This window comes from Chenopodium album, chromosome 27 (genome assembly GCF_948465745.1).
Source record: "Chenopodium album chromosome 27, dcCheAlbu1.1, whole genome shotgun sequence".
Taxonomy (NCBI): Eukaryota; Viridiplantae; Streptophyta; class Magnoliopsida; order Caryophyllales; family Amaranthaceae; genus Chenopodium; species Chenopodium album.
The window spans coordinates 5,914,332-5,928,996 of NC_137860.1; the positions used below are offsets into that span (position 1 = coordinate 5,914,332).

At 35.4% G+C, this 14,665-nt stretch overlaps 1 protein-coding gene across 1 annotated transcript; it reads left to right on the plus strand.

The window, feature by feature from the left end:
• Positions 1 to 1,903: 1,903 nt before the first annotated feature.
• Positions 1,904 to 13,747, plus strand: LOC145620915 (DNA-damage-repair/toleration protein 111-like). The gene is made up of 2 exons (XM_081675648.1): positions 1,904 to 2,902; positions 13,237 to 13,747. Exons 1-2 carry the CDS (start codon positions 2,057 to 2,059, stop codon positions 13,528 to 13,530), a joined length of 1,140 nt encoding a protein of 379 aa, XP_081531774.1. The 5' UTR covers positions 1,904 to 2,056; the 3' UTR covers positions 13,531 to 13,747.
• Positions 13,748 to 14,665: the final 918 nt, after the last annotated feature.

A 14,665-nucleotide genomic window follows, 5' to 3' on the forward strand; every position in this document is an offset into this window, starting at 1 on the left:
ATCCAGACTTATTAAGCTATTTTATTTGCGGAAATTTAGTACATCAAACAGGTGAAAAACTCATACTTTGAATTTTTAATCATTTTTGCTCGAATTTAATTCTCTGATCTGCATGTAAAAACGAAATTCATCAAACAAACACATAAACATATGAAATTAAGCTAAAAAGTACCCTATCATTGATGACCTAAAACTGACACAAAATTACTAATAAAAATTCTCTAGATGTGAATTTTGTATAAATATGAAATTTTGTTGGTGCCGTATAATGTGTCAATTTATAATAGTACGTATAACAAAATTTAATTTAATTATGATTAATGAACAATTTTAATTTCTTATCATAAACACTATCAAAATTTATCTTATAATGATACTTTATCATTTAAATATAATTTATTTTCAGAGGTATTATTTAGTATTTGTGATATAGTGTCACAAGCTAGATAATTTTTCCTTAAATTTTTATTTGATCGTAAGTGTTAAGTATTAAAGTGGAATTATCATACTTATTATACATTAATGATAAAAAAAAAAAATCATTTATAAGATAATTTTGATTCGGTTGCATTATTAAAGTGGAGTTGTCATTCCTATTCTACGTTGGTAAAATTTGTGCACATTTCTTTTTAAGATAAGTTTTTTTCAAAAAAAATAATTATAAGACAAATAAAGATAATGATAGATAAAAATTATCATAAGCTAAATAAAGATAATGATAAGTAAAATTTGTGATTTTTAATATACGTGGCATTAAGTTTTTCATCCACATGATTAAAATTATAATTACCATATCTTATTCGCTTTTTTTTACCTACGTGGCGTTACAATTTTTTTATTCAAAATTAAAATACAAATCTAATTAATCATTGGACGAAATAATAACTTTTCTTATGTGGCGAGTCGAATGCTTTCAAAAAATGTATTTTGATGTAAGCTCGTGCGATGCACGATTCTAATAAATCATTTTATTTAATTTAAAATTTTGTATATTTATGAAGATCATTCATTAGATATATGGATAAAATTCCTAATATCATAAGATAATTTTTTAATTTTAACACTAAAATTATCTTTGTTGTTTTATTTATTTTACGTGACGCTTGAATTTAAAATCCCAAACTAACGTTATTCATTAATTTTACTCATGTGACACTTTAAATTTTTAACTCAAAAAAAATAATGAGAAATCTCATTTTTTTATTGATTAAAATAAGTTTTTAGCCTATGCGTTTTTTGATATACTCGTTATGTTTAAAATGTTAGTCTCATTTATAATTTTTTAAGTATTAAAAATTATGGGAAATTAGTCATATGAGATTTAATTTTATTCGTCTCGATAAGTATATTGTTAAAATCAAAATTTTATAATATTTTCTAGGGAGAGATTAAAGATATTTGCGATAAAAAAATTTTTCATGCATATATGTAAAAAAAGATAAGTATTACTTTTTTTTTTTTTTTGAGAGAAGATAATTATTAGTTTTTTTAAATAATTTAAATTTTAATTATTCACTATTCGTTGTTTTTACCTATGTGTCAAAATTCTTAAATCTTATTCTTCACTTTTGCTGAGGAGGTGAATAAATTTTTTAATTCTAAAATAAATTATTAATCTAATTTTTTATTGGACAAAATAATACATCTTCTTATGTGGCGCGCCGAATGTTCCCGAAAAATACTACTTTATTTATATAATACGTAGTATATATATTAGATTATATTAGATTTTAGTTATGAATTGAACTTGAGTAATCCTAATTAACCCTTATCATAACTTTTCTACACCTATTTTTCCTGAACTTATGTTTTGATTTTTAGGGAAGTTCTTATCTGAACTTGTTAACCTTTACTTAACCTACTTGTATTTGGGTGTAGAATTGTACCCTCGGTTTTTTCTCCTTATTCATCACCAAACCAAACCAAACCAAACCATAACCCGGTTACCAACATCTGAAATTCTGAATAATAGTTTACAAATTCATGAAATATTTGTTCTCAGCTTCGTGAAATCACCTAAGTTAATCACTTTGATTAAATAATTCTCTCAGAAATAATGTTGGGTGGTTTATACGGCGATCTTCCGCCGCCGTCGTCAAGTACGGAGGATGAGAAACCCGGTAACCCGTCGGCTAGCACTGTATGGTCAAGCAGCGCAAAGATGGCTCCTCCGACGCTTCGAAAGCCATCGTTCACAACACCGCCTTCTATCATCCGATCTCAGGCGATTCTCAGCAAGCCCAAACCACTTAAAACCCTACCTGCGGAAGACCCTCCATCAGAGGCCCTGCAACCGGCATTGGTGGGGGTGACTTCATCTGTAGTTGCGGAGTACGACCCAGTGAGACCCAATGATTACGAGGAGTATAGGAGAGAGAAGAAGAGGCGAGCGCGGGAGGCGGAGCTGAAGCGGGAACTCGAGAGGCGGCAGCAGGAGGAGGAGGAGAGAGAGAAGGAGAGGAGGGAGAGGGATAAGGATAAGGATAACGATAAGGATAGTAAAGTGGGTATTTCTGGGGAGGAGGCGTGGAGGCGGCGGGCTGCAATGAGTAGTAGTGGGCAGCCGCCTCGTTCCCCGTCTCCTCCGGGTGGGAGTGTGGATGGGTTTGCTATTGGGAAATCGGATACGGTTGGATTGGGTGTAGGGGCAGGAGGGCAAATGACCGCGGCACAGAGAATGATGGCAAAAATGGGCTGGAAGCAAGGCCAGGGTTTGGGGAAGTTGGAGCAAGGAATTACTACTCCTTTGATGGCCAAGAAGACTGATAGGAGAGCTGGGGTTATTGTCAATGCTAGTGAAACTAAGCAGCAACAACAACAGCACCAGCAGCAGCAAGAGAAGAAGGTAAAGAGTGTCAGCTTTAACGGGCCGCCTACCCGAGTTTTACTTCTCAGAAACATGGTATGCAATCTACCTTCCCCAACTCCATTAATGAAATATGTTTATTTTGCCTTTGTATTCCTGATTATAAAGTCAAAGATGATATGCTATTGCTTCTGCTGCCTGTTTGACGCCATTGTCCAAAACACACAATAATCATTATATAGCATTCAATCAATCACTCTAATCATTATATTGCATTGTAGGCGGTAAAAGATGTAGCTTTCTAATGTGCATTATGTTTGTCTTGAGTCCCTTTTGATGAATTTGCACAATTGACTTTGGTCGTGTTCCGAACTAGTTTTGAGTGGTTTGACCAATTCAAATCACTACTTAATAAAAAGTTTGAGTGTATAGCACGAGTAATGTAGGAGCTACTACCACAACCATCAACTACCCCACAATGCGTTTTGCCAAACATGGCCTTAAAAGGTAATGCCTTAAAAGGTAAAAGATTTAAGATGTTTGGTTCGTCCGTTGTGACTAGTAGATTGGCCCAATACTTTATCCTCCCCTAGAATTATAACTCTAATTAATAGTTTATTGGATTGGATATGAACTTTGATTTAATAAGTTTAATTAGGTAATCAATATGTTTAGCCGGAAACAACTATTGCTTAGTAAGTCTAATGTAATTAGGCATTTAGGCTTATAATCCTATAGAGTTGCACACGCAAGTATGGACTATGCTGAATTAGAATTGAGTGGGCCAAATGAAACAAGGCCTCGCAACGCCCTAGGTTGTGTGTGTGAGAGTGACTGTGCAATTATGTCATTAAAGGAAGAACAAGTCTCCTTGATTTACTGAAAAGTCAGTTAAGAAATAATATTTTTAGATGTATTGAATATTATTGATTTCAATAAGATTTACATTTTCATCCCCGTGACGTGTGCTTGCCGTTAGAGGGATTGCAATTGGGATAATTCGGTCCTCATTAAAGAGGCATGTACCAAAAGCCATATTAACGATCTTGTTAGGTTTATAATTAATGTGTATAACTTGTATATGTAGTTAATTCAAATCTTAACTCTGGTATCAATAGCCATCTTAAACATTATTTTTAATTTAATTATAAATCTATCGTTCGAATTATGTGATATTCAGTGTATATAAAGGTGTGTATAGAAAGGTGTGCTGATGTGAATTATTGATCCTAAAATCAACAAAACACAAGGATATGTTTAAACCTAATTCTATACAGGAAATCGACCAAGAATTAAACCAAAACTAAGATCAACTAACTAAGAATCCACCTAATTAATTAAACCAAACGATTGTTTTAAACTAAAGCAAGCAAAACATCAATTGATTCGCAAATCAACCAAAGCTTAAGTATAAAAACTTAAAACAATTAATCTGAATTTTGTGTATTATTATGTGTCCCTTAAAGCCACGAAATTCCCCTTATTTATAGGCATAAGAGGCACTACTTCTAGTCTTCTACTCCTACGAGGACTAGGACAAACCCCTAACCTTGCGCACTAAGCATCCTAATTAGAATAGAATAACCACTTCTAACTAGAATAAGAAAACTATTCCTAAACAAACTCTAATTAACTGTAAACATTCCTAACAATCTTAAGAAGTTTATAGCAACTAAATAACAGAAAATAAAGATAATCCTAAGTGTTTAAACAAAGAAAAACCCTTTTAAGTGAAAGGTAAAAACTTGCAATCAATACTTTAGAAAAAAACCTAAGTATGAAAATCTTCCATTTCAAGTCGGAGACAAAAATCGATGCACGCGCCACCAAGGAGGTGCACGCGCCCGACCACGGTAAAGAATAGTCCAAGCCGGAGCTAGGGAGCCGGCATGTGGGTCGGCGCGTGGCAGCTGGAATCTCCGTTGGAAGTCAGATGTGTCATTTCGTCTTCCTTGTTAATTATGCTTCTTTCTTCTCCATTTAAGTTATTGAATCTTTCCTTGTTTATTTCCTTGTTTGGGGAGCCTACAATGGAGTTGTTTGGACCTTCTAGAAGTGTATTAAACCTTTCAAAAGAATTAGCCTTTCGATTCACATCATGTGCCTAGGAACTAAATGATTAGGGTTATCTGCTCTTGGCTAGGCTCATGCATTTATCGAGGCGTGTGTGAGGCACACTTGAGGTGCATTTGTGGCACGCATAAGCAAGTTTTCGTAGTTGTTTATTGTGCACCTCCCTTTAAAGAGGCACATTAACGCGCGACATTTCCTTTACGGCTTTATCATCTCATTGAGCGTGAAGCATTTTTATACATTGGTGTTTGGTGATACTATTAATTGATCTAGTTATTAATACTGGTTTGCAAACAAAACTAGAATAATCTGCTATTGACGAAATAGTAGAAAAGGAACTTTGAATTTAAAATCATTATTGAACTATGGTACCACATAATCCGTATCGATAATTAGTGGATTCGAATTTTATAATAATAATTAGGCTAAAAAATAATCCGTAAGATGACTCCCACTGTTGGGTTTTGATATAAATATATTTTGTAGAAAAACATCAAAAGATCTATACACACATTGACTATGAATCTAATGGGACTATTAATTTACCTTTTGATGCATGCCTTTTTGGTAGGGATTCGATCGGGTTAGGATCCAATTGCAATCCCTCTAACGGCTTGTACACAGATTACACACACTATATTGCCACAAGAAACGTGACAACCTATATTAATTGGAAGAGGAAGAATTCTATTTCTCTCTTTCTCTGTTTCTCTAGGGATAAAATGTACGTCTAATTGAGATTACCAATTTTCTAATTACCTATTATTGCTTTACCAATTTTTTATTCAATCAAGGAAGACTTATTTTTCCTTTATATACATGGTTGGACTACCACGCCCACTGTCGGTGATGGCCTTGTTTCATTTGGCCCACTCTATACTAATTGGGCTCGGTCCATCTTGTGTGTGCGTAAGATTAGTTTAAGTTTATCCGCAAGCCCAATTAAATTAAACTTACTAATCAACTGTGGTTTCTTGCTAAACATATTGATTATTAAATCGAAGTTTGAATATAATCCAATAAACTATTAATTAGAGTTATGTACATTGTCTAATGACTATAATTTAATAATCTCCCACTTGTACTTTAAACAAATGTACATATTTATTCCCTCTTATTGTCTTTATTTTTATTTGTATATAAGGTAAGATTATCAGATATCCTTATCTAGAACCCATGAGTTAAATCATAAAGACAAATATTTATTCAATATTCTATTCGAGTGCGGGTATGTATTTCACATTTTGCACTCTTCGAGAGGCCATAAGACAATGATCCTAATATTCAAAGGACAATCCCAGTCTTGTACATTCAATTCTATCTTTCTAAATTTCGAGCACTGCCTTTGTTATCTCCTTTTTTTGTACGAAGTTTAGCAATGTCAATGTATAGTAATTCAGTTGTAAACAAATAATAAACTACTTAGATAAGCAACATTCTATGATAGTTTAATGAGATATGTTTGTGAAATTTTAATTCTTACAACATTCTATGATGGTGGTATGTCCAATACAAGTTCTTATTTAGTATCCATGCAATTGATTTATGACAACTTCATCGACTAGCCTATGGTACAACACTATAAAACAACATGAAAACCAGTCCATTTAAAGATCATTAGTGTCCATTTTCAATTATTTAGGTTAGGAACTTCTTTACTCTAAAATCTCCGGTCCACTTTATAAGGTTTTTATTTATTTAAGACATCATCTCAATGGCCTATTTCAAATTTACAGATTAAATTTGGACATTAATTTAATACTAAACCAAGATTAAATGACATGGAACTTTAAGTTCATTAGATGATAAAAAAATATAACATAGATGTTTTACAATTATAACTACGAGTTATAATCTAGATTGTCTCTAGAGATTTGATCCATATTTTCATATATGCTTGATTTTAATTTCTAGATTAAGGTATAAGCTAAAGTGGTTCGGTTATACAAGTTAGCAACTTTGCCATTTAGGTGTTTCTCTTGCAACTCTTAAATTGTAAACTCAAGGACGTAATTAGATCCATTGGATTTGATGTGCTCCCTTTGCTTCTTGACTTAAACGATGAATCCACTAATAGTCTCAAATTGGAAATAGGGAATAGTCGAGTTGGTACTTGTTTAGGGTAACATTAAGTTCAATAATGAATATTTATATCCAAATTTCCATCTTTTTTTGCTCATCTTTCCTTTCAGACCAAATGTATAAGATGAAGTTTGCTTTGTTATATCTTTAACAACCAAATCATCTTCTACTACGTCTTATAAAAAAAAAAAAAAAAAAAAAATCATCTTCTACTACGGTACATTCTTCCCATCCTTTCAAGGTACTTTACGAATGTTCTTGGCTACACTGCAGTGTACCTTACCTAGATATGCATGGTTTCGACATAGAAGTATAGCTTCATTGACATGTACTATAAAGGACATAAATTACCCCCACTAGCCTTGTTATCACAAGATTTCCCAAAGCATTCCTTTTGAACTATAAATTACTTTAACTACTTGTTTGAAGTGTAAAACTTTAACTCCTTAATGCTTAAATTAATCCAAAATGGATTTTAAAGCTTGCATACCTTCCTATCATATGATCAGTTTGATTAACAAAGCCCTTTAGGTATATCATATACTACATTATGTCTTCTGAAATTCCATTGAAAATGGCTTTGATATCTGTTGCTTAGTTTCGTTCGGTTTTGTACATATGACAACTTGCAATTGTCGGATGTATATAGATAGGTTCTAGCATAGGTGTATAGCAAATGAAGAAAAGGTTTCAATAAATCCACTTGGTGAATTTTGTCCGTAATACTTAACAAAGCTAGCTTTAAAACATAAATGTTTTTGCTTCGCTAAACAAGCTCTTCATTTTATCTTAACAACTCCATTTTCAAGTTAAACATTGAAATTTCAAATATGGATTTCATCTTAGATTTCATGGCTTTAAGCCATTTGGAGTTTGTATCATCAAAACTTTCTTAGAGGTACAAGGTTCATTACTTTCTAGAAGTAAGATTTCATAGCCTTTCGGTCAAGAAAACATAGGTGTATCCTTGTCACCAGTGTTTGAAAAGTCTAAGGCATAAAGGATCATGCTCCTTGTATGGTCTAGGCGCGGCGATTTTGATGAGGCACGGCAAGGCGCATTACACCATAGGCGCAAACCATTTTTGTTAGAAACTTTATACTCCCTCCGTTTCGTTATAATTTCAACACTTTCCTTTTTCGTCCGTTTCATGATAATTGCAACACTTCCTTATTTAATATAGACCAACTAATATTTTACTAATTCTCTAACTTTCCAACCCCACTTACACTGCTTTTTTATAATTTCCCTCCCCTATTTACGGTTAAATATATCCCCACTAACTATACTTTATATTTTAAAAATTCCCTTTTTGAACCCTATGACGTGGGGAAAACTAGGGCGTTGAACTAATCCTCCCTAAGCTAAACAAAATTTATTATCACCTAACAAACCTAGATATAAGTATAAAGGTAAGTCAAGGGTCGAACCACTAGGAACGGTTATGTTCAAGTGCTTTCAATATGCTCCTAAGCTAGGTCAAAGTCGAAGGATGAAGAAGGTAAAACTAATCAACTAAAGAAACAAACAAAAGAAACACTAGGAACGGGGATCAACAAGTAATCATGACAATTGCAACAACTTGGGACAAATATGCTAATCAAAGGTTGTGAAGACTAATGGTAAGAGCTATTAATTGAAATCAAAGAGCTATTTCCTAATCGTTAAGCTAAGAGAATCACAATCCAAACCAATCAATAATTGCAAATTTGCAATTCCTAAATCAATTGGTCGTGTTATTAGCAATTACAATGCAATTTAGCATAATTCTCAAGGCCTAATCGAATTACACACATGCACAATTTCCATTAATCACTTTAATCTCAACAATTAATCAATACAATCCCCAAATTAAGCACAATCAATCAATCATAGTAAGTTTCACCCTATCCCTAGCCAAACAACTACTCAAGATTCATCATCTAATCACAAACAACTAAAGAAATCAAGAATCAACAATATATAAAGAACAATTACACTAATCAAAGATCAAACAACAAAACCAAATCAAACAATGAAATCAATCAAAGCAATAAAGAGAAGAGAGAGTGAGAAATGCTCATTGATTGATTCAGAAGATCTTCAATACAATTGTCACTATTGAATCTTCAATCTCTCAAACCACCATTGAAATCCCTCACTTTCTCTTTCTAAAACTACTCCTAAACTAGCCTAAATTAGAGAGAGAAGCTCTCAACCTAAGCTAAAATATGAGAGAGAAATTATAAGCTAATCTCAAGTTCAAAGTTTACAAAGGGAAGTCCCAAGCTATTTATAATTAAAAGAAATAAAGCAAAACCGCAAAACCGGGTGGCTTGGGCAGGTGCAATAGCTTGGGTTGCCTGGCCGAGCAAACCCATAAATTGATTGGGCAGCTTGGCCAAGCTAGCTTGCTTGCCCAAGCTCGGACTGCAAGGGAGGAGCACGATGGGCTGCTAGGGAGGAGCATGACGGGCTGCTGCACACGAGCTAGGGGAGGCGAGGCTGCCCTGCCCGAGCTGCTGCTCGCAAGGGCTTCCTGCCCTGCTAAGCTGCTGCTCGCAAGGCTGGCTGGGCGAGGCAGCAGGGGCAGGCTGGGCGAGCTGCTTCTGCTGGAAGCTTGTTGCTGTGCGAGCTGCTGGCAGATTGCTGCAGCTGGCTGAGGATGTGCAAGCTGCTGGCCCTGGCCAAGCTGCTGCTGCTGGCTGGGCGAGCTACTGTGCTGCTGGTAGGTGCAGTGAGGGCTGCTTGTGCAGCGTGGCAGACTTATGCGAGCAGCTTGCTCGGGCTGGTGCTTGGTACGAAGCTTGCTACTTGTGCTAACTCGGAGCTTGGGCAGGAAGATGAGCTTGGCCAAGCAAAATGGCTTGACCAAGACAGAAATTTTAGTCTTCAAATCCTTCAATAGAAATCTTCAATTGCTTGGGTAAGCAACTTGCCCAAACCACTATGCATGCTTTGAGTTCCAACTTGATTTGCTTGTGCTCTAACTTCCTGTACTCGGTTTTGTAGACTTCAAACTCGTGTTGGGCTTCCTCCTCGACATTTGAGCCTCGGTAAATCCGACACATCTACAAAACAAGCCAAACAAACTAAAAAGCGAGAGAATATCAAAGTAATGCGTAAAATGATAAGAAAACCATTAAAAGCACGCATTTCTCTAAACTAATACAAAAGCACGTAAATCAAGCTTTATTAACTAAAAACACGACATAAAAGGCTAAAAACATGCATAAAAATACAAAGAAAACCTACCTTAAGAGTGCCATTATCACCCTACCCAACTACCCTATGATTTTCTAAAAACTTTGTGCCCACCCTACTATTGCGATTATTATGAAATGGAGGGTGTATTGCTTATTATATGTGCCTCAGTTCAACGAGGGGCGCCTTAGGTGCAAGGAAACCTGAAACGCCTTGGTGTGCCTTAAGCCTTTTTTTACAATGCTTTTGACTTGCCTCTATGTCTTCCAAACCTACGTAGAGTGATTGCAACTATGGAATTCTTCTCAATTGAGCCTGTGTTAGGAGTTTCAATCCCATTTCGGGTTATTGCCCTTCTCGAATATCATCGACATGCAATTTTGCCCTGGGGTATTTACTTTATACTTTTGGAATGGATAAAGTTTAAAACTTATGCTAGTCTGATAGATTTGGGGGGGTTAGAATTAAATTTTGGAGGCTGCTAATGATTTCATCAATAGCTCAATAGGAGCATTGTAGAATTGGTGAATATCGCTATTGTGGAAGCTGACATCAAGTTAACGTTTTATAGTCTTGGACACCATGGGTTGCTTAATGGTTGCCAATCTTGCCATTCAAAGTTATTTGCTAGATTTGATTGTTGTTGTTGTCACATACACACACACACACACACATTTTTATGTTATGGAGATGCCTTGTCTTTTGCTTGACATGTGTAGATCAGTTATCTAGTAGTGGTATATTCCTTTGAATTAGTGATGACAGAAGTTCCATTGTCTACTGAATTGTAATGTTTTTCCATTTTTTCTATCTAATAGCTATTGTAGATAAGCATGTTTGAGCTCTAATGCTCATATATTGTTGGTGATAACTTGTACCAATACAATTTATTTGTTGATGCTTCATTATTATTTTTCAAGGGGTTGTTGAACATTTGATTTCAACTTTTTCAAAGAAGTAATGATGTCTGTCCAACCTGGCACATTTCAATATGCTACAAGGTAGTCAAGTTGGTGATGATCTTGATAATTTTGTATTGTATTGTATGTTTGCATCTAAGCTCAAAAGCACCTTATTTAATAAATTCTTTTCTATGCTTTAAACTTTTCTCTCTAGGCTGTGGTTCTAGTATCGTTTTACCATGAATGCTTGTTATAATTAGCTTCTGCAAGGAATCAATATTAGGGGATGGGTATGTTAGTCATAGCCTATTAGTAGTAGTTTGGGGAATAAGCTAGAGATTTGTTAAGAGGGATTTTCTATAAATAGACCTCATTAGGAGGAATTAAGATACGTTGAAAATATTGTGAAGTTTGTTATTGGGAGAGAGTGAGCCTCTCGAAAGCTCATGTTAGGAGAGTATCCACCTCTCGAAAGTGGAATTATCGTTCAATTTAGTGTAATTCTCATATTAATACTATAATCATCATCTTCCTTCTTAATTTTTGCCATTTTTAGTGCTGTAATCAAGCTAATCTCTAGCAGCATCATCCTAAAATTACTAGTGGACATCTTTCTTGTGTTTAGAGCTAAACATAATTAGCATTTAGTTTTGTAGCGCTCAACATGGATAATTTTGAAGACACTTTTATTGATCTCATCTAGGAAGAGGGTTGCCTGATTCTATCTGAATGTAATTAGGATTGTATTGCGTAAGATCACATTTTGGTATCAATGGTTTGCTGTTAGAGGCTATAGAAGTTATAGAGCTTTACATTTGATTCTAATTATGAGCCATGTGAAAAGAAAGGAATCAAGAGAGAGAGAGGAACGTGGTGAGTACTCACACCCACCACCATCACCACCCAAATTCACCTGCAAACTAAATCCACCCATCAAGAGAGAGGAATTCTAACCACTATTATATCCACAAGCTAAAATGCATCCCAATATATAGAGGTTAAGCCACATGCCGCCTGCTTGTAATAAGGTTAGTTATAGAAAGGGCCTTGGGACCTGCTCACTGCTGCACTACCTCCTCAGCTTACTTCTGAATTAGTGCTGGATGTTGAACCAGAGTCCTTACTGGGGTCAGAAACAAAGCAGGAACTGGAAGTGTTACTAAAATGGAAGCAACTACCAGAGTACGAGGCCACATATGAAGATATGGACTGCAGAGGCAATGACACTCAGATTTTCAGATTTTCACCTTGAAGACAAGGTGAAGCTTTGGGCCGGGGTAATGCAAGGAACCAGAAGCCTCCTATTCTATTCACCTATTTTTGCAAGAATGGCGCCAAAGGTGGTTAAAACTACCTAAGGGTAGAGTAGTTATTCAACACTAGTTTGTTATGAGATGCCTGGGAAGAGGAGTTTGTTATGGGAAGCTTGGGAAGTAGTGAGTTCTGTTATGAGTTCTGTTAGAGGCCTCTGAATATAATTACGTTGTACTAAGATGTTTGGGGGTATGCTGAATATCATTCTGGAATTTTCCTCTTTATTTTTCCTTATAAAAGAGCCCTTACCTCTCGAAAGTAAGGAGGTTGTATTGTGTGATTACTTGGATTATCAATAGAATCCACTATCCTAATTTCGTTTTTTCTTTACTCTGTCAATTATTTCCTGTTCTCCTCTCCAGCTTCCAGCATCTTTATTGAAAAGAAAAAAAACAACATTGATGCAATATGATTGACATGATTGAATCCAACTTAATAGTGTGCTTGTATTGCTGGTTTAGGTTCAGAGATGACTTCATGAAACTAATGTTTCAAAGGAGTGTTTTGACATTTAAAGAAGGTTTTAGAGAAGTTTGGGGTGGAACTCTGCCAGTTGGTGACTATATTATTGCTTTTCTGGTTAAAGTCTTGTTAATCCCCTTCTGTTTTATATTATAGTGTCAACATATTGTGGAGAATAACTTTAATTGAAATACAATAATTGATCAACCTTCAGAATTAAATGGTTCTTTGTAAGATGTCACTGATCTGATACTGTTTTATGCTTTTACGTAGTGCCTAAAATATTGGTGACAGTAACAATTCCCTGCATCATTTATTCACAATGTTCTGAGACATTCTGTATACCTTTATTTTTTTTGTTATCTCACTTGTGTGATTATAACCACTTTCTCGTTTCACTTATGGTTATTGAAGGTTGGTCCTGGTGAGGTAGATGATGAATTGGAAGAAGAAGTAGGATCGGAGTGTGCAAAGTACGGAACAGTGACTCGGGTGCTTATATTCGAAATCACGGAGTCCAACTTCCCATCTGATGAAGCTGTGAGAATTTTTGTGCAGTTTGAGAGATCAGAGGAAACAACCAAGGCTTTAGTTGACCTTGATGGCAGGTTTTTTGGAGGGCGAGTGGTACGTGCCACATTTTATGATGAAGAGAAATTCGGCAAAAATGAATTAGCTCCGTTGCCAGGAGAGGTTCCTGGATTTTAAGGATTTCGCAAGTGGATTTTAAGGATTTCGCAAGTGTAGGCTGGTCCAGAAGATGCAAACTAATTTATCAACATTTTGTAATTTGTCAAAATAGGCTGTTTCTTGTGTATATTATTATTTGCTTATACTTTTATTAGCTCTTATTCGTAGTCATAGCTGTTAAATTAATTTATTTACCTATTTTATACAAGAGTTATATATGCAATTCAGGCTTTTTGATCAATTGCTTCCTCATTGAAACGGTTCTTAGGCCCTGTTTGTCGTTGTTGTTGTTGTCATCGTTGTTGTTGTTGTTTGTTAAATATTAATTATTATTATTATTGAATATTATTTATTTATTTATTATTAAATATTAATTATTATTATAATAATAATTCAATATTAACTATTATTTTTAAGCAAAGCGGATTAGGGCAGAGCAGAGCAGAATAAAGCAAATTTCAGCAAAGTAGGGTAGAGCAGAGCTGAGCAGCTCTAAAGAACGAGACCTGGCTTTGGTCATTTATTTATTAAGAGTAAATAATAATTTAACACAAACTATTAGGTGCGGGACTGGCACCCAAGTGTTTGTGCGTCCGAAGACGACGATGACGACATTGGTTGATGACGATATGACAATGAAGACGACAATGACATGACGACGATTTTAATCCTAAATTTAAAGCAACGACTGGTCGGTGGAGTTCCTGTTGGTTTGCGTGGTTGGATACTGCCTGGCTGTGGTTGAGGCTGTAAACCGGTAGGGTGCTCGTTGCAGGGGAGGGATGGTGGCTCGTAGCAAGGCAACAATAGGGGAGGGGTGGTGACCTACGGGCATCGGCAAGGGAGGGTTCGTGGTGGCTTGTAGCAGGGCAACAACAGGTTAAGGTGGTGGCTGGCTGGGTGGTGGCGTGAGGTTAGGGTGTGGAGTTAGATTAGGGTAGTAGCCCCAACGACCTACTCACCCGCGATCAGAGGTCACTTTTAAAGTGGAACACTCAAGCAGTATCCGATACTTGTGATGATAACGAGTTGCTAAGTTAACTACAATAACATGAACTCATGGAGTCTTATTCCTTTTCTTTGTTCATTGTTTCCTATATTTCTTATCATACTTTATCTCATAATGTTTAAGAACCGTGTCTTTAAGTATTTT

What these genes read in the sequence shown, in the direction of transcription:
- LOC145620915 (XM_081675648.1), top strand. Translation starts at nt 2,057, where the DNA reads ATGTTGGGTGGTTTATACGGCGATCTTCCGCCGCCGTCGTCAAGTACG. An exon ending in TTTTACTTCTCAGAAACATG is followed by an intron (nt 2,903 to 13,236) that starts GTATGCAATCTA and finishes TGGTTATTGAAG; the next exon opens with GTTGGTCCTGGTGAGGTAGA.